The sequence below is a fragment of the Knufia obscura genome, assembly GCF_036327395.1.
Source record: "Knufia obscura strain CCFEE 5817 isolate CBS 148926 chromosome Unknown scaffold_2, whole genome shotgun sequence".
In the NCBI taxonomy this organism is placed as follows: Eukaryota; Fungi; Ascomycota; class Eurotiomycetes; order Chaetothyriales; family Trichomeriaceae; genus Knufia; species Knufia obscura.
The window spans coordinates 2,599,583-2,619,715 of NW_027042688.1; the positions used below are offsets into that span (position 1 = coordinate 2,599,583).

Here is a 20,133-nt window from a genome sequence, read left to right on the forward strand (position 1 = left end):
TCTGGCACAAGGTCTGACTGCCTGTCGCGCCTTCATCCTACGGTGCTTCGTACCTTCAGGCAGTTAACGGCTCGCACTAGCCCCAGACAGAAGAAACCTTTCAGATCTACAGTAGATTCGCTCGATTCACATGGTCAGCGTGCCAACACGCAGTCCATGAATCAGCATCGTTGCGACCTTTGATCGAGCGTCCCTGCCCACTCCCACTGGTCGTTGTGAACTCGAGAACCGACTGACTTTTGATCGTCGCTCAGCGCACGAGCAGAGTGGCGAGGGGCATGTTAGAGCTGTACGGTATGAGAATGAAGGTGCGCAAGTATCGAAGAGCAATTGGACTGTGCTGCTGCTAGAGGACTAATAGAGTGACTGAATGTCCAAGAGGTTGGAATATGATTGTAATATCTGTGTGCTACCACTGCTGCTGCTACAGCGTTGCTACGATACTGATCATTATCTCAACTGGTACCCTAATCATGCCTCGCACGCCCACAATTCTCTATTGATAAGCTCTTGAACCATTAGCACGTACACCACACACCATTATCCCATACACTTTTCCTTTCGCCATCACAGCTCCAATACCGTCAAAACAAGATGCGTAACAAGATAGTTAGTCCCCTGCGCCTTCACGTAGCACCCTTATTGTAACCTCACAAGGTTTCAAGCCCCTTCACATAATCGAGCAGCTTCGCACCCTACCAGCCTCAGCCTTAACCTCTCCGCCCACTTCCATGCTCTGCCCGCCGGCTCCCTACGCCCCATCCATATCAACATCCCCACTCGACAAATCCGCAAAGATCTTCCGCTTATGCTCCAACGAAGTAGCACCCTTCCTCCTCGAACCCGAATTCACAGCCGCAAACCCATTACTTCGCACAGGCTCCTCAGCCGCATCCTCATAGACACTGCTACTCCTAGACACCCTCGCTGCTCTTCCACGACTTGGCTGAACCTTCGGGTCATCAGCCGAGAAGGCCTTCCACGCGTCATCGAGCGCTTTAGCTTTAGCGACTGCCTTCCGCGCGTTCACAGGCACGACTTTATCTTCTCCTTCTGAGTCGGTGGCATCACTGTCAGAGTCGTCATAGTTCTCGTTCACAGCGACGAAGCGGGCTGCGGTCTCTGCTGGGGCTGGTGATGAGATGTGTTTGCGCTTCGTGCCGTTGATGGTCTCTTTGTAGACGTTTGAGAGGTGTGAGAGGAAACGGTCCGGTTCTTCCTCTTCTTCCTGCTCCTGCTCTTCATCGGATTCGGTCTCATCTGCGTTTTGTTGCAAGTCGTCGTGAGCTGCTATCTCGACGACTTCAACCATATCTTCATCGCCGTCGTTGTTTTGAGGCGTGGCTGCGAGCATACTCTCGTCGACATCGATAGCGGAGCTGAGCTCGGAGCTCTCGACGCTCTTTCGTGTACCGCTTTCGCTGGAGACTGCGTTGCTTGCTATCGCAGTGCCGTTGATGGGAGTAGCTCCTAGCTCTTGACTACTTCCACTTCCATCGACAGCTCGACTCCAGTGCTTTGACTTGAACTCATGTCCACCGAGAGTTGGGACTTTGGAGTCGCTGATAGACCATTTTCGGCAAGGAGTGCCGCTCGTATCAAGCGGGTTTCTTTTGCCGACTGTCAGCTTCAACTTAGCCGGGACACTGAATCCAGTGTTCTTCGGAGGCAAGTCCGTTGGGAAGACGGGGCGAGGAGGATTTCGGCCGTCCATCGAGACTTGCAGGGACTGATCTGCATCATACGGCGATATGTATGTTGCAGCGTGGTCTCGCATGAATGCTGGCGGTGGAAGGAGATTTGAGTTAGGGTGTATGGGAACAATGTATGCGCGCATCTTTGGGTTGTAATATGCCCAGTAGGACTCTGGCAATGGATTCAGACCGGGAGGAAGACTGAGTGGTGCGAAGTAGTGTGGCGGATGTGGCATTGAAGCTCGTCGTGGTTGATCATTCTGTGGCTCTCCTCCGTTCGGTAGATTTATGACTTGTGGTCGGTGGACACCTTGAATGTCTGGGTGAGATTGGTGTCGGGCATGTTGGGACGTATTGACAGTGATAGTATCACCCTCGTTGCCTGGTGCGCTTGGAGGTTGTGGAGAATTGTATGTATAGTAGCCATTGATAGATGATGGCCGAACAGTGCCTGTTGGTGGTGGCACCACGTTCAAGGGTCTGCTTAGTCGAGGTTGATGACCGCCGACTGGTCGGGGATGAGGCACAATGCCTAAAGGATCTGTAGCGGTGAGGTAGGAGGAAGGAGTCCTCTCGTATGTGAGATCTGCCACTGGTACTGGTCGCTTGGGTGCTCTGACTCTTTGTTCCCTTGCTTCAGACTGGGCTTTCTTGTGCACCTCACGCGCTTCTTTGTAAGTAGTGATGCCTGCTTCTGGATTCGCCCATAGACATTCTCGCAACTTCTCACCCTTCTCTCGATTAGGCTCACGACAAACAGCACACCCTGGCTCGCCCTCGCGTCGGCCACCACAAGCTCGACCATAATTCTCACAAGTCAGACAATACTCATGATGGAATTTTCGCTTGTTGCCACCCTTCCGTCTACCGTCCTTGGCTAGTTGGGGAGCTGGTTCTGGAGTTCCGTCATCGGCTGGATCGGATGCTGCCTTTGTGGCATTACTCTTCCGATATTTGCGCTTTGGTTTTGGTTTGGCAACGGGCTCTGGTGAAGGTGATCGAGCAGGCTCGGCTTCTTCGACGTCTTCAGCTTCAGAAATTGACGCGTCTCGAGGTTCGACCAAACTCTTAGTTTGGCGACGCGTCCTTCTTGAAGGAGTTATTTCGGCTTCGTCTTCTGCCTTTACTTGAGGCGCTGCATAAGCCTTAACCCGAGCCATTGCGATTTTGGTGTAGAGTTTGTTTCAGACTGATGGAAACATTACAGTAGAGATGGGTTGGCAGAAGAAGACTTTTTGTAGGATTGTCGAGTGTTGATTTCACCAAGTGGGCCCTTCACCAACCGCACTAGTGATGTTTTCGGATCAAGACGAAGCACAGTGAGTGACAGTTTTGACTTGATGCTTACGTGGAACAGAAAAGTCGATGAATGTGTGTACTGATTGTGAAGATGAAACTCGAGGTGCAGAAATTTGTTTGATTACAAAATTGGCAGGCAGCATTTCTCGAGGTGCACGCAAGGCTACGGCTGTACAAACCTTCACTCTAGCCTGTTTCGGAATGGTTCGACCACACAAACCGACTCATCGAGTCATATCCTGCACCGCTCATGTCACAGTACCAGCCTGACGTGCTCAGCCCACGCAGCAAACACTTTACGAAAATGGCGGTCTGGTTTGCTGTATATTCTTCTTCACTACAGAATGTTATGATAATTGTTGCTTCACTCCTCTACGAGGTGCATCTCGTAAGGCAGCAGTATTAACTCATTGTTCTCGAATCTGGCTCGATGAGTTTTGCCATAGATGAGGAGGAAAAGGTCAATATCCAGGCTGTATTCCCTCAAGATATTGTTCGTTCCGAAACTTGGCCCGAGCGTGCTGAACGAATTCTTGTCTAGGGGCACGCCATGTATCTTGGGCTGTATCCTAAACGGCGCGTGCCTTCGTAAAGATACCCAATAACTGTTCAGCTCAAGCAAACTGTTACATGTGCATACATTGGACTGTATCTGGTGTCGTCGGGTCCGCACTGTCTGATCGTAAGCTATACGCGTTGTCGCCCAGAGACGATATTCCACTTTCGTAAGCCTGACCTCGACCACACGCAGTGGGTCGTCGATCTCTGTCTGTACCTTTAGAGAGATATCCAAATGGTCTGAGAAAGGCGCAACGCGTGGCACCCAAATAGTCACATGGAACCTCTCTTCATATGGCTGACGTCGGCCTAATGCTCGTCTGATCATACGAGGTATCCGCATGCGTGTTTTCTGCCTCCGAAAATGTACTTCGTCACCATACCGCTTCACAGGTACCGACTGACACAATTGAGACAGCGGCCCGTCAGCGACTATCGACGGCGATCGCTTGGGCGAGTACTTGATCGTTAAGGTCTTCATGTCGTCCTTCGCAGGTCCGGTCGAATCGCTCTTGTAGAGACACATGACCAGGCGGTACCAGACCTCCACGGAGCCTTCCTGATCGCGGTAAAAGAAGGATGGCGGTAGCTCATTCGAGGCGGGCATCATAAATTCGAAGTTCCATTTGTGCTGACCAGCAGACAGTTGTCGGGCTGCATTGCCTCGCTTGTTGCGGAACGGGACCTTGAACTGCTTATGAAAGAAGGTTTGCTTCGCTGCCTTTGTGCCTGTACTCGTGACTCTACACCCAGCCAATATGAAGATGATTATGTACTTGGCCTGGACAGGTTCGACCGACTCGAGATTCGCCGTGCCTCGAACATTCTCGCCAGGGCCATAGATGGCGTACGGATCTTCAGTTGTCAAGAACAGTGTCGGATGTGTCATGGCTGCGATCACTGAAAGAACGGACAGGCCAATCCCAACACTTCATAAGACAAGAAACTTACTTTACTCTCGAGTCCGCTAGGTGATGTTCACTTTCACAAAGTGCGAGACGTCGATAGTGACCAATAACGCATGCATAAGCAAATGGCCGAGATGCCTCTAGCCTACATGCATGTCTGGAGCTCGGAGGTTATGGTGAAATAGACCACCAGCGTAAAGAGGTCGGCACGGCTCATCGAATCCTTAGGCCCAAACCAAGGCAGCAATGGATCTCATTTTCATATCACAGACGTGCAAAGCTTCATGTAGGTGTTCTCTCAGCAATACAGTAGTAGTAATTGATAGTGATGTTGAAGAGTGTAGGTTGGTTAAAAGCTGCCCCCAAGTCTTGCACTACGGGCGCTCCAGTCACTAGTGGCAGTGGTACCGATGACGCTATTTTTCATTGAAATAGTTGTTGTCCAGAGCATAACTTAAGGTAATTAGCATTCGCAATAGCAAAGCAATAAAACAAGAGACATCTTTCTGCGCTGAAGAAGCTCGAGTAGTTGGGTATCGTATCCAACTGTCCTCGACAATCCCAGGATGGCACCACCTCCAAGAGGCCCAGCGCCTCGACGAAATCCCTCGATATTAGCTGCCGATAGTGGTGATAGAAGACCACAACAAGCCCGCCGTCAGCCATCACGCTTCATCACTGTCGATAGTGTATTACAGTATGCTTCAGACGTCCCTTCAGCTCAGCAAAGGCGACCTCAACGTCCCCGGCAGTCTCGTACTATGTCGGGTAGACCGCTGGATCCAAGATTAAGCGGTCGATTTGCGCCGTCGCATATGCCTCCTCGGTCGACAAAGACATCCGAGAAGTTGGTCTTGCTTCCAGAAGCTATAGAAGAAGACGAAGAGAAGGGCGAGTTTGGGGCCACTGCAGAGGACACAGGTCCGCCTAAGGACGATGAGGACTACCGACGACCAGGGAGAGAGAAGTCCAAGAGCTACGCTGAGCGCCTTCCCAAGCATAAGCGTACAGAGAAAGAGCTGCCGAGAGTGACAGCGTTCTGTACCGCACAGGCCTATAAGCTACAGTCTACCGCCACCTTCGTCAGGCAACGCCATGGCGCAAGAGCGAAGCTGTATGACGATTGCTTGTACTGTGCTTATCATCTCCCTCTTCTGCCGGGAACCGATGGCTACCGATTGTTGAGCAGCCCGCCCGTCGTCAGCGCAAAAGGTGGAATGGTGCTGGACGAAGCTATCGAGCGCAGCGAGCAGAGGAACTATCGAGGTGACTTCGATGAAGAGGAAGAAGAGCATTCCGTAAGAGGAGACCAAATACCCGAAGATGCCAATCAATACGAAATTGCTGAGCAGGAAGACGAAAGGGCTCAAATCAATGGCATCAGAAGAGACAGCACTGGCAATTTCTCAGCCCGATCTGTCAGTCCAACCGGCAACACTGTGCCGACTGATGCCTACAGATACGCTGAAATGTTTGTCTTCTCCTACGGAGTGGTTGTGTTCTGGAATTTCACTGAACGGCAAGAGAAAGATGTGCTTGCCGACCTCACATTTGCAACTTTGGTTGATGAGAAAGGTCACATCACATCTAGCCTGTCTCTGACCACGAATCCTCTCGACGAGGAAGATTTCGAGACAGAAGAGTTCCATTTCGAATACAACAACGAGCTCTCGAGACCACGAATTTACAACGACATGATCACCCTACGCAGCGGTGACCACATGATCAAGCTGGCTATCAGCCATGCCATAGCACAAAGCACAAAGTTGAGCTTCTTCGAAGAAACCATGGCAGGACAGATGGAAGCTGCAAAGGACGTTCCAGCACGCCTTGCCAAGACAGGTGAGCTCGGTATGAAACGCGAGGAAGTCATCAAGCTACTTGGAGGTCTGTTCAAGAGTCGCGTGGATGTTAACCTATGTAAGTATCCGCCCCACCCACGCCCTACTGCATATGCTGACCTCGGCTCACTAGCATCAAACGTGCTTGACACGCCCAACCTAATCTGGGAAGACGAACCGACCTTGCATCCGCTGTACACCGCACTGACGGAATATCTGGAGATCAAGCCACGAATTCAGGTCCTCAACGAACGATGTCGCGTGTTCCTGGACTTGGCAGAAGTGCTATCAGACTACGTCTCCGACAACAAAATGTCACGAATTACCTGGATCATTATTGTCCTGATTGGAATCTCGATTCTGGTCACCTGTTCCGAGGTATTCTTGAGATTCGGCATCTTGACCGCGAAGAAGGGACATGCGGGAGCAAACGTGATAGCTGGGGGCCTCCCGCCACTATCTCATGAACTTTTGTAACAAAAGCCCGGCGGATTCAGGCGCATATCTACATTCTAGAGCCGACAACAAGGATTATGATCCTGCTACACGTCTGACATTTCGGGAAGTAATCACTTAGCAGGGCGTTGGTGGCGCGGTTGCATATCTCTGGGCATCGTCTCTGTATCGGACGCGACCGTCTGTCATTGTCAATAATTTTATTCTCCTTGAACTGATCTCGGGATGTGCTTGCTGCAGTCTCCTGAACCTCTGGCTTGCTATGAGTATATAGAATTCCGCATGTGCCACGAGGGACACTGTCCCACACTCAGAGTCACGTAGTCTTGCAGCATGAAGGACAGTGCAAATGCTGATCACCAGTTTCGGCGAAGCCGGCACCTGCGAGACACGCGACTTTGACGATAACAGCAGCTCGAGCCTCACATCCGCACCAGTCGCTTTCGCAGCAGTTCGTAGCGTGAGCTAGTGGCAGTGGGGTATTCTTAATGCATTAACGGAATTGATGTTAGTGCTGTTCCGAGTTGAGGAGACCTGCATTTCCAAACACCAAAAAGATGCGATTGGAAATAACAGGAAGTCATAAGCTAGGGCATCTTACTTGCCACGCTGTTGCAAGACGAACACGAGCTTGGAGTTGCACCGAATCAGACGTCGAAGCGCAAAGGTCATCCATAAAAATTATGCTATCAGGACAAGAAAGAACTGTGTCCCAAGATTTTTGCCGTTTCCTTGGCATCTCGAACTCGAAAGGGCGATTGATGCCGCTGGGTATCACACAAATGCTTTCATTCTTGCAATTGTAGATTTCGCATAACAATGAGCAACCGGAACGACTAAACTGTCATGATGCTATCAGGACTAATTTCGAGTCCATGTGCTGTCAGCCCAGATTTCTGTACGCCCACCTGAAATCGCCGCACAACTGACAGGATGCTGGATAGCGATGTTGCATCTTGGGAGCGCCATCGAAGGGGACCCCATTTCGTTATTCCACCACTCACAGAGCTCGCGCACTCCAAGCTCGGTCGCGGCTCACAAACTCAACGATGATCCATATCCACCCACTGAATCGAAAGCCATGCGATATCTTTGACAAGACGCTTCTCCATTCGAGCCCAGTCTCTTCTTGTCTGTCCGCCAACGACAAGCGAGTCTAAGCCGTCGGGGGTGCCATCTCTTTCGGTTTAGAACCCTGTCTGCAGCTCCTGCCTTATCTTTGCCCTTAACCAATTCAGCTTCGTGTCACTAGGTCCCTAGCATAATATTATTTCATGTCTCCCGCCCTCATCTTTACTTTCCTGGCTGCATCGCCCGTCTTAATACTTGCTCTCGCTTTCCTCAGAAGCACCATCTTGTCCAAGTATCTCGACGATCCTCATACTAAGCGAGAGACAAGATGAGCGGCGTGGACAAGGAGACCAACGTGGGCTCCCACACCCACCAACCCGAGCCCGAGACTCTGGGAGCACGTGGAGGTACCGTACCACACCACGGCGACCTACCTGCGCACGGTCACAATCCGTCGTCCCAACATGGCGTAGACGCGAACCCAGATCTGGCCCTCCATTACTCGCATGAACATCAACATTCGCATATGCACCACGGACGCAAAGCCTCTGCCGCCCAGGACAAAGACGAGCACGTCACTTATGCGACAGGAGCAAACGAGCCACGACGAGACCTGCTCGAAAAATCTTCCCAAGACTACACCTCTCACACGCTTCGAGGAGTCGATGAGAAGCCAGAGTTCAATGCATTAGACTCAGAAAAAGGTGTGGTCTCACCCACCCGCCTCTCGAGCGAAGAAGGAGATGGCAAGAAACACCGCGTCTCTCACTTTTACAAGAGATATCGCATCTTCTTCCACCTTGCCATATGGCTACTCTTCACAGCATGGTGGATCGTCGGTCTGATCTACCACCGCTCAGATAACCTGGGCTGGTTGAAGCCGTTCTTGGTCTACCTTGCCATAACTCTGCGTCTGATTACCTTCCACGTCCCGGTCTCCATCGTTATGAGGCCCACAGCTTTTGTCTGGAACAACTCTGTTGTCCGTGTCTACGACATGATCCCAAAGAAATTGCACCAGCCACTTGCGGCTGCCGGAACAGTGGTGGTCATGATTCTGGGCACATTCATCTCCGAGGAAGTCGAGGACAACACCCGTGCCAACCGTGCCGTCTCCTTCTTCGGTCTTATTGTCATGATCGCGGGTCTATACGCCACGTCCCGCGACCGCTCGCGCATCCAGTGGCACACGGTCATCGGTGGCATGCTCACGCAATTCATCATTGCGCTGTTCGTGCTCCGAACCGAAGCTGGCTACGATATCTTCAACTTCATCTCATTCCTCGCCCGTCAACTTCTGGGTTTCGCACAGGAAGGAACTACATTCCTCACGGATGCTGATGTCCCCAGTATCGGCTGGTTCTTGATCGGTGTCATTCCACCCATCATTTTCTTCGTTGCGCTCGTGCAGCTACTGTACTACTCCGGTCTCCTCCAGTGGTTCGTCGTCAAGTTCGCAACCTTCTTCTATTGGTCTCTCCGTGTCTCTGGCGCCGAGGCCGTCGTCGCAGCAGCAACACCCTTTATCGGTCAGGGTGAATCCGCCATGTTGATTCGACCTTTCGTACCACATCTGACCCTGGCCGAACTCCACCAAGTCATGACCTGTGGTTTCGCGACAATCGCCGGTTCAGTGCTGGTCGCATACATCGGTCTCGGTCTCAACCCGCAAGCCCTCGTATCTTCCTGCATCATGTCCATTCCAGCTTCCTTGGCTGTTTCCAAATTGCGATACCCAGAAACAGAAGAAACAATCACATCGGGCCGCGTCGTAGTCCCAGACGACGACGAGCACAAAGCCGCCAACGCCCTCCACGCCTTCGCAAACGGTGCATGGCTCGGTATCAAGATCGCCGGTATGATCATCGCCACACTCCTCTGCATTATCGCCCTCGTCGGTCTGATCAACGGCCTCCTCGGCTGGTGGGGACGATTCTTCGGCATTGAGAACCCTCGTCTCACTCTCCAGCTTATCCTCGGATATATCTGTTACCCCGTTGCTTTCCTCCTCGGTGTCCCAAGACAGGATCTCCGTGCAGTCGGTGAAGTCATCGGTGTCAAGGTCATCATCAATGAATTCGTTGCTTTTACGACGCTTGCTAGCCCGGAGTACCAGAATCTCAGCCCGCGATCTGTGCTTATTGCTACGTATGCTTGCTGTGTAAGTCTTTCGCCTCCTGCTATATCGAGACCAGATACTAATAGAAACAGGGCTTCGGTAACCTTGGTTCCCTCGGTACCCAGATCGGTGTGCTCTCGCAGATTGCACCGCAGCGAGCAGGTGATGTCTCGAAGGTTGCACTTTCAGCGCTGCTTGCAGGTGTCATCTCGACGCTGTCGTCGGCTGCGGTGGCTGGGTTGGTCGTCACGGCGCAGACCGCGGTCGTTGTACCGGCGTCTTAGGTGGCCAGTTGAGTTCAGAATGAATGTGTAATGATCAATCAGACAAAAGTTGAGTGTCCTCAGCGGGTGGCAAGAAGGCATTGGTGGGATCTGATTCTTGGTAATGAATGTCTGAACATATACCTGCCTATGCTGGATGTACATCTATCTCCATGAATGACGAACAAAGATCTTATACTTATCTGTTGAACCGCTCTTTGTAACGAGTTGTGCTACTGACTGACCAGTGCGCAAATCGGGTGACGTGGGTGACCGGCAGAAGGTATTTGAGATTGCCGGCTGGGTGCGTTACCTTGTGTCTCCCAGCGTTGTCGCAGCGACTTTTGGAAATCAGATATGTCGGTGCAAGAGCGCCGGCCGCAATTCCGATCTGCTCTCGAAGACGGCCCAGACCCATTTCCAGCTGCGGGAGACACGAGACTCGGCAGACTGTTGTCCTTCACGACGGGGAATGTAGGCTCTGCTCACGCTTGCTTCGGACTGTTTGCACTGGTCGCGGAGTAGCATGAGAAAGTCGACACATGGAGGTATATTCGAGGTCGGAACATCGTGATATCGTGTTGGTTTCAACGGAGCTTGTTCCCGAGGGCAAAGCCGGGATGAGGCACGCTTGAATTCATGATGAACGGACAGTTCTATTGATTATACGGCGAGACACTTGGATGGGGAGAATACGAAGGGAAGCATGAGTAGCAGATTGCTGTACTGGTAACGAATGAAGGCATTAAGTCATGGAGGGTCTTCTCAGTTCGAGACGAAGCAGGTGATCGAATCACACGGGTTTGCACGGTCAGCTCGGGTCAACATCATGCTTGGACTGTATAGCACGTGTACCAGGATTGCTGCCTACGTAGGTTCTTCGCACGGTATTACACGGTTTGTGTGCTGTGCTGTGAATACCAAATAGCAAACGAAGCTTTCGACAATGCATTTGAGTACGGATTCCGCTGGACAAGGCTCCCTTCCGGCTAATGTGCTGCGGCAGGACCGGCTTATCCCGCCTTGACCCGCCAACACGTCAAGTCATGCACTTTGTTACTCCGGCTGCAAGCTGAGGGTCACAGGACTTCGAGGATAGTCAAGTTGAGCAGATGCCGTAGATCGAAAGGGAATCGTTGACAGTATATCTTAATGTACGTTGAAAGCGTTCGAAGACATGCTGTGTTCATCAGGTAGCAGAGTCACACTATGGTAACAAGCGACCACCAACGATATAGATCTACGCAGGACTATCTGAATCACTCATGTTGGAAATGCAGGTAGTGATCTGTATTCGTGTTTCAGCGTGAAACGGGCTGGCGACTACTTCTTTCAATCTTTCCTGTCCTGACAGGTTTTGCGTAAGCAAAAGAGCACCTTCCGTGAGAATGTGAACAAAGCTCAAGAAGCCGCGTGCCTTCAAATGTTCTTGCCGATGGGTCTCTGAACTTACCATTGACCATTCTCTACCACGAAGTGATATTATCAGCAGCACCATGCCCATAACTCACTACCTCTCCCTCCTCTCCCAAGCGAACCGCAACAGCAGTAAACTCATCCAGATCCTCAACAGGCAAACCCAACAACTTATTATGTAGGCCCCTGGCACTCTCATAGTCCCCATCCCCATTACCAAAGAACATCCGACTATACATCAACTTGATAAATCCCCGCATATCGCCCCCTTGCACAGCGTCCCGTCCATCCCGCCGCCGCTGTTCCGCACTCTCACATGTAACACTCCAATCAGCATCTCTCGTCCCCGTAACCCGTTTCACACTCTCAAACATATCGCGCTGACTCACCCGAAAACTAGAAATATACACCGATCCATTCCGGAACTGACTCAACGTAGGCGACGTGTCATTCTCATCCTCCGGCACTTCCTTCAAACTCAGCAGATTCGCAATCGCCCTCCCACACTGCGGCCACGTGCTAGTGTTAATGGGCACATTCCCAGCGTCGAACAGGATCAGCGAGCGGTTTTTGAAGTCGAAACCGTATCGATCCGGTCCACCGCCTAGACTGAATCCGTACCAGAAATTGCATGCTAGCAGGATGTACGCACTCACTCCTAGCCGCGCGATCTCGGACGTGATGCTGTCGCGCCGGTCGGAGAGGAAGGTATCGTTGCATAGGCTGTTATTTGCGGGGTCGTGACCGTACCAGTTGGGTAGGATGTATGGCACGTTGGCTTTGGCGGCTGCACGGATGAGGTTGAGGGTTGTGTTGGGTGGGGCGGAGACTGACATGGTAATTATGAGGGCTTGTTGGCCGCGGAGGGCGGTTACTAGTGCGGTGTCGTCGTCGCTGGTGTAGTCGATTTTGATGATGTGGAGACCATCGGGGAGTTGACCTGTGCTGTCGGGGCGGGCGAGGGCTGTTATGGTGTGTTTGCCGGTTTTTAGGAGGTGCGATGCTATGTGTTTTCCTATTGAGCCGCCGGCCTGTCATGTGGTTAGAGTTGGCTGTATTGACTTGTGCGGTGGGTGGGAAGTCAACGTACTCCGACGATGGCTACCTTCTCGATGCGATTGGAGGAGCTGCTGGGCTGGTCTTTGGCATATTGCCCTGTCATAGCTGTGTGAGTGGTGAAGGTTTGGGAATGGAGTCAGTCCTTATTGTTCTAAACGGCCGTCATGAACGGTCACCTGGGTGGCAAACGAGCAGGTCGTTTAAGAAGTAGTATGCTCTAGCAGATCGTGCTGTTGCCGTGCTTGCTTTCGATCAGCTGGCGCAGCATATGGAAGTAACGGCTTTTAGACCATCCAGGAAGTCTCGGCGGAGTTAGCGGCATTACTGATGCAGAGAGAAGCAGTAGCGACGAAGAGCGCCATGTCGCGGAATGCTTTCATAGGCTGACGGGTGCTGGTAGCTCAGTGTCCCCTGACATCCTCACCTAGCTTGCGCAAGGCATTCTCATATGGAGCCATCCACTTCTCCTTGTCTATCACGATATTGACCTTGTGCACGAGCTTCTCACCCCGTCCGATGGTCTTCGTTTCCCCGCTCTCGCTATTTCTTCCGCCAATTGTCTCCCAAAACCACTTTCCCTGTCGATGCTCAAGTAGAGTCCATGCGTTTCCTGTTTGTCCCGCTCTTGCTGTCCGACCAATGCGATGTACATAGATGAGTGGAGAGGGAGGAACGTCGTAGTTGATAACGTGTTCAAGATTCGGTATATCGAGACCACGGGCTGCAACGTCAGTAGATATCAAGATGCGAGTGCGACCTGCGGTGAAGGACTGGAGGACTTTTGACTGGTTGCGTGATATCGACTTCGTGTTCTTCGCGTGACCATCGGTCGTAGTCGAGGAACGGGTAAAGGTGGCAATGAGTGAAGCAAGTGGTGGCTGGAGCAATGCGAGCAGACGGGCAAGACGGTGAGCTGACTCTGTGGAACGTGTGAAGACTAGGACCCTCGATTGGGCGCGGTCATCAGGCTGTTTGGTGAACCGACTCGCTGTCTGCTTGCTTTGCCTTGTTTTCGAAGAAATCGTTGAAGCCGAGTCTGGACTTGACCCTGAGGATGAGGTATCGTCAGACGCGATGCTGCTCACATCACTACCGGTATCACTCTCTGAGGATGCTGAAGAGCTAGTGTCATCGGCAATTGAATTTTCATCATTCTCCGAAGAACTACTCGACACATCATCTTTGCCCGTGGCAATGGTGTCATGTTGTGTATTCCCATTGGTAAGTCGTTTCCTCCCCTTTTCCTGTGACACCAAGCCACCGACGAAGATGTGTTTATGCAGAAGCTCGAGGAGGTACAAGGGTTTATTCTCACTGTCCTTGAAGGCGATTGCAGACTCTGTTAGTTGAGGTGGTACTTTGAACTCAGCCTTGTCGTTCACATCAGTCATATCGATATCTGCTTCCTGGTTAGATTGCTGAAGTTTGGCGTCTTCCACGACCACGAGTTTGGGGTCAGTCAATTCAAGACCAAGCAGTTGCGAGATGTCGCTCGTCATAGTGGCTGATAACAAGATCTTGGTCACCCTCCTTTTCGGCACATCCATATACATCTGCTTCAAAAGTTTGTCTCTTTGCTCAGTAGCCTTTTGAGATTTGAGAGCAGGCAGCACGGTCTCTAACCACTCGTGATAGCTCTCATTCAGCAGTCGGTCTGCTTCGTCAGCTACGAACCACTGCACGTCATTAAGGTTGAATCCTTTTGTCGACTGCAAATGCTCGACAAGCCTTCCTGGTGTACATACTAGGACATCGACCTTTGACAGAAACACCTGGACATGGCCCACGTTGGTCGTCAGCTCTTTTGTGTTCGCCTGATCGATCAAGTCATTCAGAGAAAATGTATCCCAGTCGATAGGTGCTTCTCGCTGGCGCTTGTATTCTTCTGGATCGTACACCATAGTCTCCTCCACTAGCTGGCCCTGTTCCTCAGCAAGTGTTCTGCTTCCTTCGGCAGTACCTATCCGAACATCCAGACCTGCCGAGCATGACTCTAGTGCTTGTACGACTTGCTTGACCAGCGCCCGAGTAGGTACAACAATTACAGCCCGCAAGCGTATCTGCTTCCGCTTTCGCAGAGAATTGAGAATAGGCAGAACATAGGCGAATGTTTTCCCAGACCCTGTTGCAGCTGCCACGCACAGATCAGGTCTCTGGTGCACTTCTCTGTCTAGAAGCAGTGGCAGAACAGCAGATTGCACAGGCAGAGTGTATTCCTTCTGCTGAGCAGCTAGCTGGTGCAGTATCTTCTTGCCCACACCCAAGTCCTCGAATTTGCGCTGCTCATTGTGCTTGACAGTCAAAGGATTCTTCAGCCAGTCTGGAGCCGTAGAATATGTCGGAATCGGCCTCTCTGGTATACTAACAGCAGGCTGAGGTATAGGCTTCAGGTCATGTACTATGTTCGTCCTGTCTGGGTGTATATGGTTGAGTGGAGGCTGCTGTTCTTCATCTGGAGTCGTCGGCGGGTGTCTGCTTGCTCTTTCCTTCGACTTGCTGAACCTTGAGAGCACTTTCGAGTGCCTAGAAGAAATGTCTGCATCATTTTCCACGCCTACACCATCGTCTTGGTCTTGCGCAACGGCAGTCGGCTCCTCGTGTTTCGTCACAGCACCATTCGCGCGCTCCTGCCGTGACTTCTTGCGCTCATGTCGCTCCTTCTCCGCTCCTCGATCTCTTGACTTCGTCTGTTCTACTGACTCCTGGTCTCGTCTTTGCGCTATCTCATCTGCATCGTGCTTCGAGTTCTGACTTTTGCCAGCTCGTTCCTGCTCGAGCTTCCTCTTCTTTGACTCCGAAGGTGGCTTTAATGTATTGAGTCGCTTGAGACTGGATCTCGAGTCCTCTGATGAAGCTTTTGGAGCAGAGAGAGGAATGTAGCGCGCATAGAACTGAGACATCCTTTCAGCTAAACAAGCAGAACTTCTTTCTAGTATGCTGCGGCTCGAGTATTTCGCGACTCTATCGATAAGATCACGGCCACCTAGAATGACCAAGTACGCAGGTCGTACCTTCCTAAAAGGATAACAACAAGGAAAGTCTTCATTACTCCAGACATATTGGCTATATGTGAGGTATCGTGCCGTTTCGATGGCCGAATAGCCGTGCGATGGCCTCTAGAGTCAGACTGAAGCGTGTACAGACTGTTCCACGCACCCGAAATGCCATACAATATTGCTATGGTGTGTGACTTCTTCTTTCCCCAGCCAGGGGGGGTCGAAAGTCACATGTATCAGCTATCCACAAAACTGATTGATCGAGGCCACAAAGTCGTGGTAATTACCCATGCCTATAAAGGTCGCACAGGAGTCCACTACCTCACCAATGGTCTGAAGGTCTACCATGTGCCATTTCTGGTCATGTACAGAGAAACGACGTTTCCGACAGTCTTCTCCTTCTTCCCAATGTTTCGGAACATCATTCTACGAGAGAACATCGAAATAGTGCACGGTCATGCAAGTTTGAGCAGTTTCTGCCATGAAGCCATTCTGCATGCGAGGACTATGGGGCTGAAGACAGTCTTCTCAGACCACTCGTTGTTCGGCTTCGCAGATGCAGGATCTATTTTGACCAACAAGCTGCTGAAATTTAGTCTCAGTGATGTCGACCACATCATCTGCGTTAGCCATACATGCAAGGAGAACACGGTCTTGAGAGCACAGCTTGATCCTTTGATCGTGTCAGTCATTCCCAATGCAGTGGTTGCTGAGAACTTCCAACCACTGACATACGCTCCGAAGTCGCAGGACATGGGCTATAGCATGAAGCCACGGCCGTTGCCCAGAAGACTTGGTCAAGATGATCAGATCACCATCGTTGTCATTTCGAGACTCTTCTACAACAAAGGCACAGACTTGCTCATTGCAGCTATGCCAAGAATTCTCGCTGCAGATTCCAACGTCCGGTTTCTAATTGCTGGGTCGGGTCCAAAGGCAATCGACCTCGAGCAGATGATCGAAAGACGTATGCTACAAGACCGGGTTGAGCTTCTCGGCCCTGTTCGACATGAAGAAGTTAGAGACGTCATGGTGCGCGGGCAAATCTACCTACATCCAAGTCTGACAGAGGCGTTTGGTACTGTCATTGTTGAGGCGGCAAGCTGTGGGCTGTATGTTGTTTGTACCAGAGTCGGAGGTATCCCAGAAGTGTTGCCTCCCCACATGACCACTTTCGCAAAGCCTGAAGAAGACGATCTAGTAAGGGCAACTGGAATTGCAATAGCAAAACTACGCTCAGGCAAGGTCACGACAGACAAATTCCACGATCAGGTCAAGATGATGTACTCGTGGACTGATGTTGCCCAACGCACTGAACGTGTATATGATGGCATTACCGGGGCTATCAGTGAAGAAGAATTCTATGGTGTACATGCTGATGGCAGCTGGAGTGCTGCGAGGGTTCGAGCTGGCGTCCAAAGTTATGCGCTGATCGACCGTCTCAAGCGCTATTATGGTTGTGGTGTGTGGGCAGGAAAGCTGTTCTGCCTCTGTGCCATCATTGACTACCTCATTTTCTTCTTCCTTGAATTGTTCGCGCCTCGCGACAAAATCGACCTCGCCAAGGACTGGCCTCGAAAGCCATTCGTCAATGAGAAGAATAAGCCTGTGGAGCACAATTCGCACCGACCTCGTTATACAGACCTGATGGATCGCCGCAACGGGAGCTTTGCCGTACACTGAGTAAAAGTACGACTGCTTCACTCTCGCCATCGAATAGACCAGTTGCCTTTTGCGAAGCTTGGTTCAACAACATGGCCATTCATGAGAGCTTCGCACTTTCGTCTTGGTGCTTCATCGGACGATGCACGCTGGTCAGCGGCAGGCTTGGTCTTACCGTCCTTCCGTACCTCTTCCTTCTCGTCGAGGGGAAAGCCAAACACAACAGCGCGCCTAGCTGCTCGACGAACCATCTCCCGCTCCTCAGCACGTTTCTGTCCTTCTTGCCGCTTTTCTTCCGAGCCTGGACCCGTTGGATTGGGAGGTTTGCCCTGAAGATCGCCAGCCGGTATCTCTTTCTCTGAAGCATATGGATCTTCTTCGAACTCGTCACTTGTCTGTTCATCGGGCGTCTTGACTGCTGCTACCTTCCGATCGAACACAATCGCCTCAATTTCGTCACAGGTAATCATGTTCCTTCGATCACCCTTTCGATACCTGCTTTTGACGTCGATCTTCTCAATTCCCGAATCCTCCTGGCCCGAAAGCAATGCAAGAATGGTCGAGTCGATCTTCTTATCCAGAGGCTTCAGCCGACGCTTTCGGCAACTATCCGAGCAGTACTTCACGACCTCGTTCTGCTTATGTGACTTCCTTGCACCAATCACCCGACCGCAAGCTGCACAGTACTTGACATTCTCATCTGTCAGGTACAAGGGAGGAGGTGTAGCAGATGACTTGTTTGGACGCGACCATGAGTCCATCCACGACATGGTGCTGAAGATACAAGAACTGCTAGTCGGTAAGGTCCTTTTGAAGACCAAGTTTTGTACACGTTCGACTACTATCTGAGATGATATGCGTTGTGCGAAGCTTTTCATAAACTAGATCCTAGGTGGGCCGATCGATATACTTGTGCTGGTAAACTTGTGCACCAGTCTCATCGAAACGGTTGCACAAATGCTTCACGAAAGTGCTGGGAAGTGCGTCACATCAAGCAATCAGACGTCATATGATGGCCTGAGGCACCAGCCGTGCCTCGGCCCAGCTTCCTCAACTTGACACCCGGCAAGCGGGTACCACTGTCGAAGAATCTGGTAATTGGCGTGCCTTCTAGGTAAGGACTATCTTGCGAAGAGGTTGTGGGCAGAGATACAGGTCGCTAATTGAAGTGTCAGTAAACTCTCAGCTGCCACTGTTTTCGAGGTGTTAAGGTGCTCCCCATAGGGAGATAACCGGCCAATTTCATATCCCACCTCCGGGCCACAAGAATTCAAGGAAAGTCTCCTGTGTCTTCCAAGATGAGCTTTCCAGGCTTGCCACGAAGGGCTGCATATCTTACCATCAACAACGTGAAGAGGCGCAACGCCTTGAGTCTTGCCGTGCTTCGCAGTCTGCGAGATCAGCTGCACGATTTTAACAGGGGCCCTGACGGCAAGGTAAACATATTGCCGGCTTTCAAGCCAGGTCTTGTTGACGAACTTGAAGCTGCTGCATCAACTTCTGGTGCGGGAAGTCGTTATTCGTGGTTGGTGGACGCGGGCGAATGGCAAAAGGCACGTGCGGGACTCCCTAACGTACTGGTTCTGAGGACAGAAGGTCCAGTCTTCTCATCGGGTCATGATCTCGCTGAACTTCGAAAATTGCCATACGAGGAGGTTAAGGAGGCATTCGCACTATGTGCAGAAGTCATGAATTTGATCAGGCGGTCACCAGCACCAGTCGTGGCCGTTGTACAGGGTCTGGCGACCGCTGCAGGTGCTCAACTTGCCTTTACTACTGACTTCCCGATCACACTAGGCACCACCAAGTTCCAGCTACCTGGTGCATCGATAGGACTACCATGCACATCCCCATCAACGGCTGTTGCTCGACGTCTCGGTTCAGCTTTCACGTATCGGATGCTTGCAATGGCCGAACCCGTGGAGGCACAAAATCTGCCAGCTGGAGCAGTAGAAGTGGTAGGAGACGAGGCTCAGCTAGAAGAACGCGTTGCCCACATTGTCGATCGGCTCGCACAGCAGACGGCTGGTCAGCCACAAGCTTTTGGCAAGTGGGCATACTGGACGCAGCTGTCCTTCAATGGCGCGTCCGGATCTGGTGCTGACGGCTATGAAGATGCTGTAGCCTGGGCAGGGCGAGTCATGGCATTGCACGCTAGGTCGGCCGATGCTCAAGAAGGAGTTGCTTCTTTCTTCGAGAAGCGACAACCGAAATGGCAGACATAACAACAACTCGCTTGCCTATCGCATAGTTCGCGTCGTATCCGTGTCCTTATATGCATATCTATGCTTAAGCGTTGTTGAGTTGTTGTAAATAGTGCTTCGACTGCTGCACCTGAGCTTACGCTGCATGCGTCCTTCGATGGCGTGATCGTTCGTGCACCAGTTCGTGCATCAACCACGCGTTTCTCGCTGTCCTGTTGCCGTATCAAGACATGTACGAGCTATGATGACATATCAAGACGCGGAAACATGAATCAGGAAAGCTTTCCACTGGCAGGTCGACCCGTCATATCAACGTGTGGCATCATGTGGTCGGGGTGTGATGCGGATCATTGCTGCCCTATTCGGCGGTCGAAGAATGGGATTTTTAGGCAGTGTGGGGTGACACAACTTGCACCAGCGTCGGCCTAAAATTTGCTTTCTGCTGGCACTCCAGCAGATCCTGGTCTAGCCATCATGAACATCGTGAGGTAACGAACATCATGTTACGGTAGATTTGGGCCGGTAGATAGAGTTAATCTCATTTACCGCGCGCAAAATGCTCAGCCCGAACTTCACGTTCATAATGT

At 51.5% G+C, this 20,133-nt stretch overlaps 9 protein-coding genes across 9 annotated transcripts; 4 read left to right on the top strand and 5 right to left on the bottom strand.

Annotated features, from left to right (window-relative positions):
• Positions 1-751: 751 nt before the first annotated feature.
• Positions 752-2,854, bottom strand: PMZ80_002815 (uncharacterized protein; the record flags this gene model as incomplete). The annotated part of the gene is made up of 1 exon (XM_064871247.1): positions 752-2,854. The coding sequence occupies one exon, from the start codon at positions 2,852-2,854 to the stop codon at positions 752-754; it is 2,103 nt and encodes a 700-aa protein (XP_064733700.1).
• A 503-nt stretch (positions 2,855-3,357) lies between these two features.
• PMZ80_002816 (uncharacterized protein) lies at positions 3,358-4,440 on the bottom strand (the record flags this gene model as incomplete). Its single annotated transcript, XM_064871248.1, has 1 exon — positions 3,358-4,440. The coding sequence occupies one exon, from the start codon at positions 4,438-4,440 to the stop codon at positions 3,358-3,360; it is 1,083 nt and encodes a 360-aa protein (XP_064733701.1).
• Positions 4,441-5,025: 585 nt separating this feature from the next.
• sif3 (Sad1-interacting factor 3) lies at positions 5,026-6,777 on the top strand (the record flags this gene model as incomplete). Its single annotated transcript, XM_064871249.1, has 2 exons — positions 5,026-6,379; positions 6,434-6,777. 2 exons carry the CDS (start codon positions 5,026-5,028, stop codon positions 6,775-6,777), a joined length of 1,698 nt encoding a protein of 565 aa, XP_064733702.1.
• Positions 6,778-8,155: 1,378 nt separating this feature from the next.
• Positions 8,156-10,230, top strand: PMZ80_002818 (uncharacterized protein; the record flags this gene model as incomplete). The annotated part of the gene is made up of 2 exons (XM_064871250.1): positions 8,156-9,988; positions 10,039-10,230. 2 exons carry the CDS (start codon positions 8,156-8,158, stop codon positions 10,228-10,230), a joined length of 2,025 nt encoding a protein of 674 aa, XP_064733703.1.
• Positions 10,231-11,675: 1,445 nt separating this feature from the next.
• Positions 11,676-12,787, bottom strand: PMZ80_002819 (uncharacterized protein; the record flags this gene model as incomplete). The annotated part of the gene is made up of 2 exons (XM_064871251.1): positions 11,676-12,656; positions 12,716-12,787. The coding sequence occupies 2 exons, from the start codon at positions 12,785-12,787 to the stop codon at positions 11,676-11,678; spliced, it is 1,053 nt and encodes a 350-aa protein (XP_064733704.1).
• A 298-nt stretch (positions 12,788-13,085) lies between these two features.
• DBP6 (ATP-dependent RNA helicase dbp6) lies at positions 13,086-15,584 on the bottom strand (the record flags this gene model as incomplete). Its single annotated transcript, XM_064871252.1, has 1 exon — positions 13,086-15,584. The coding sequence occupies one exon, from the start codon at positions 15,582-15,584 to the stop codon at positions 13,086-13,088; it is 2,499 nt and encodes an 832-aa protein (XP_064733705.1).
• Positions 15,585-15,911: 327 nt separating this feature from the next.
• Positions 15,912-17,363, top strand: SPT14 (Phosphatidylinositol N-acetylglucosaminyltransferase GPI3 subunit; the record flags this gene model as incomplete). Its single annotated transcript, XM_064871253.1, has 1 exon — positions 15,912-17,363. One exon carries the CDS (start codon positions 15,912-15,914, stop codon positions 17,361-17,363), a length of 1,452 nt encoding a protein of 483 aa, XP_064733706.1.
• Positions 17,364-17,380: 17 nt separating this feature from the next.
• On the bottom strand, positions 17,381-18,112 carry PMZ80_002822 (uncharacterized protein; the record flags this gene model as incomplete). Its single annotated transcript, XM_064871254.1, has 1 exon — positions 17,381-18,112. One exon carries the CDS (start codon positions 18,110-18,112, stop codon positions 17,381-17,383), a length of 732 nt encoding a protein of 243 aa, XP_064733707.1.
• A 528-nt stretch (positions 18,113-18,640) lies between these two features.
• PMZ80_002823 (uncharacterized protein) lies at positions 18,641-19,567 on the top strand (the record flags this gene model as incomplete). Its single annotated transcript, XM_064871255.1, has 1 exon — positions 18,641-19,567. The coding sequence occupies one exon, from the start codon at positions 18,641-18,643 to the stop codon at positions 19,565-19,567; it is 927 nt and encodes a 308-aa protein (XP_064733708.1).
• Positions 19,568-20,133: the final 566 nt, after the last annotated feature.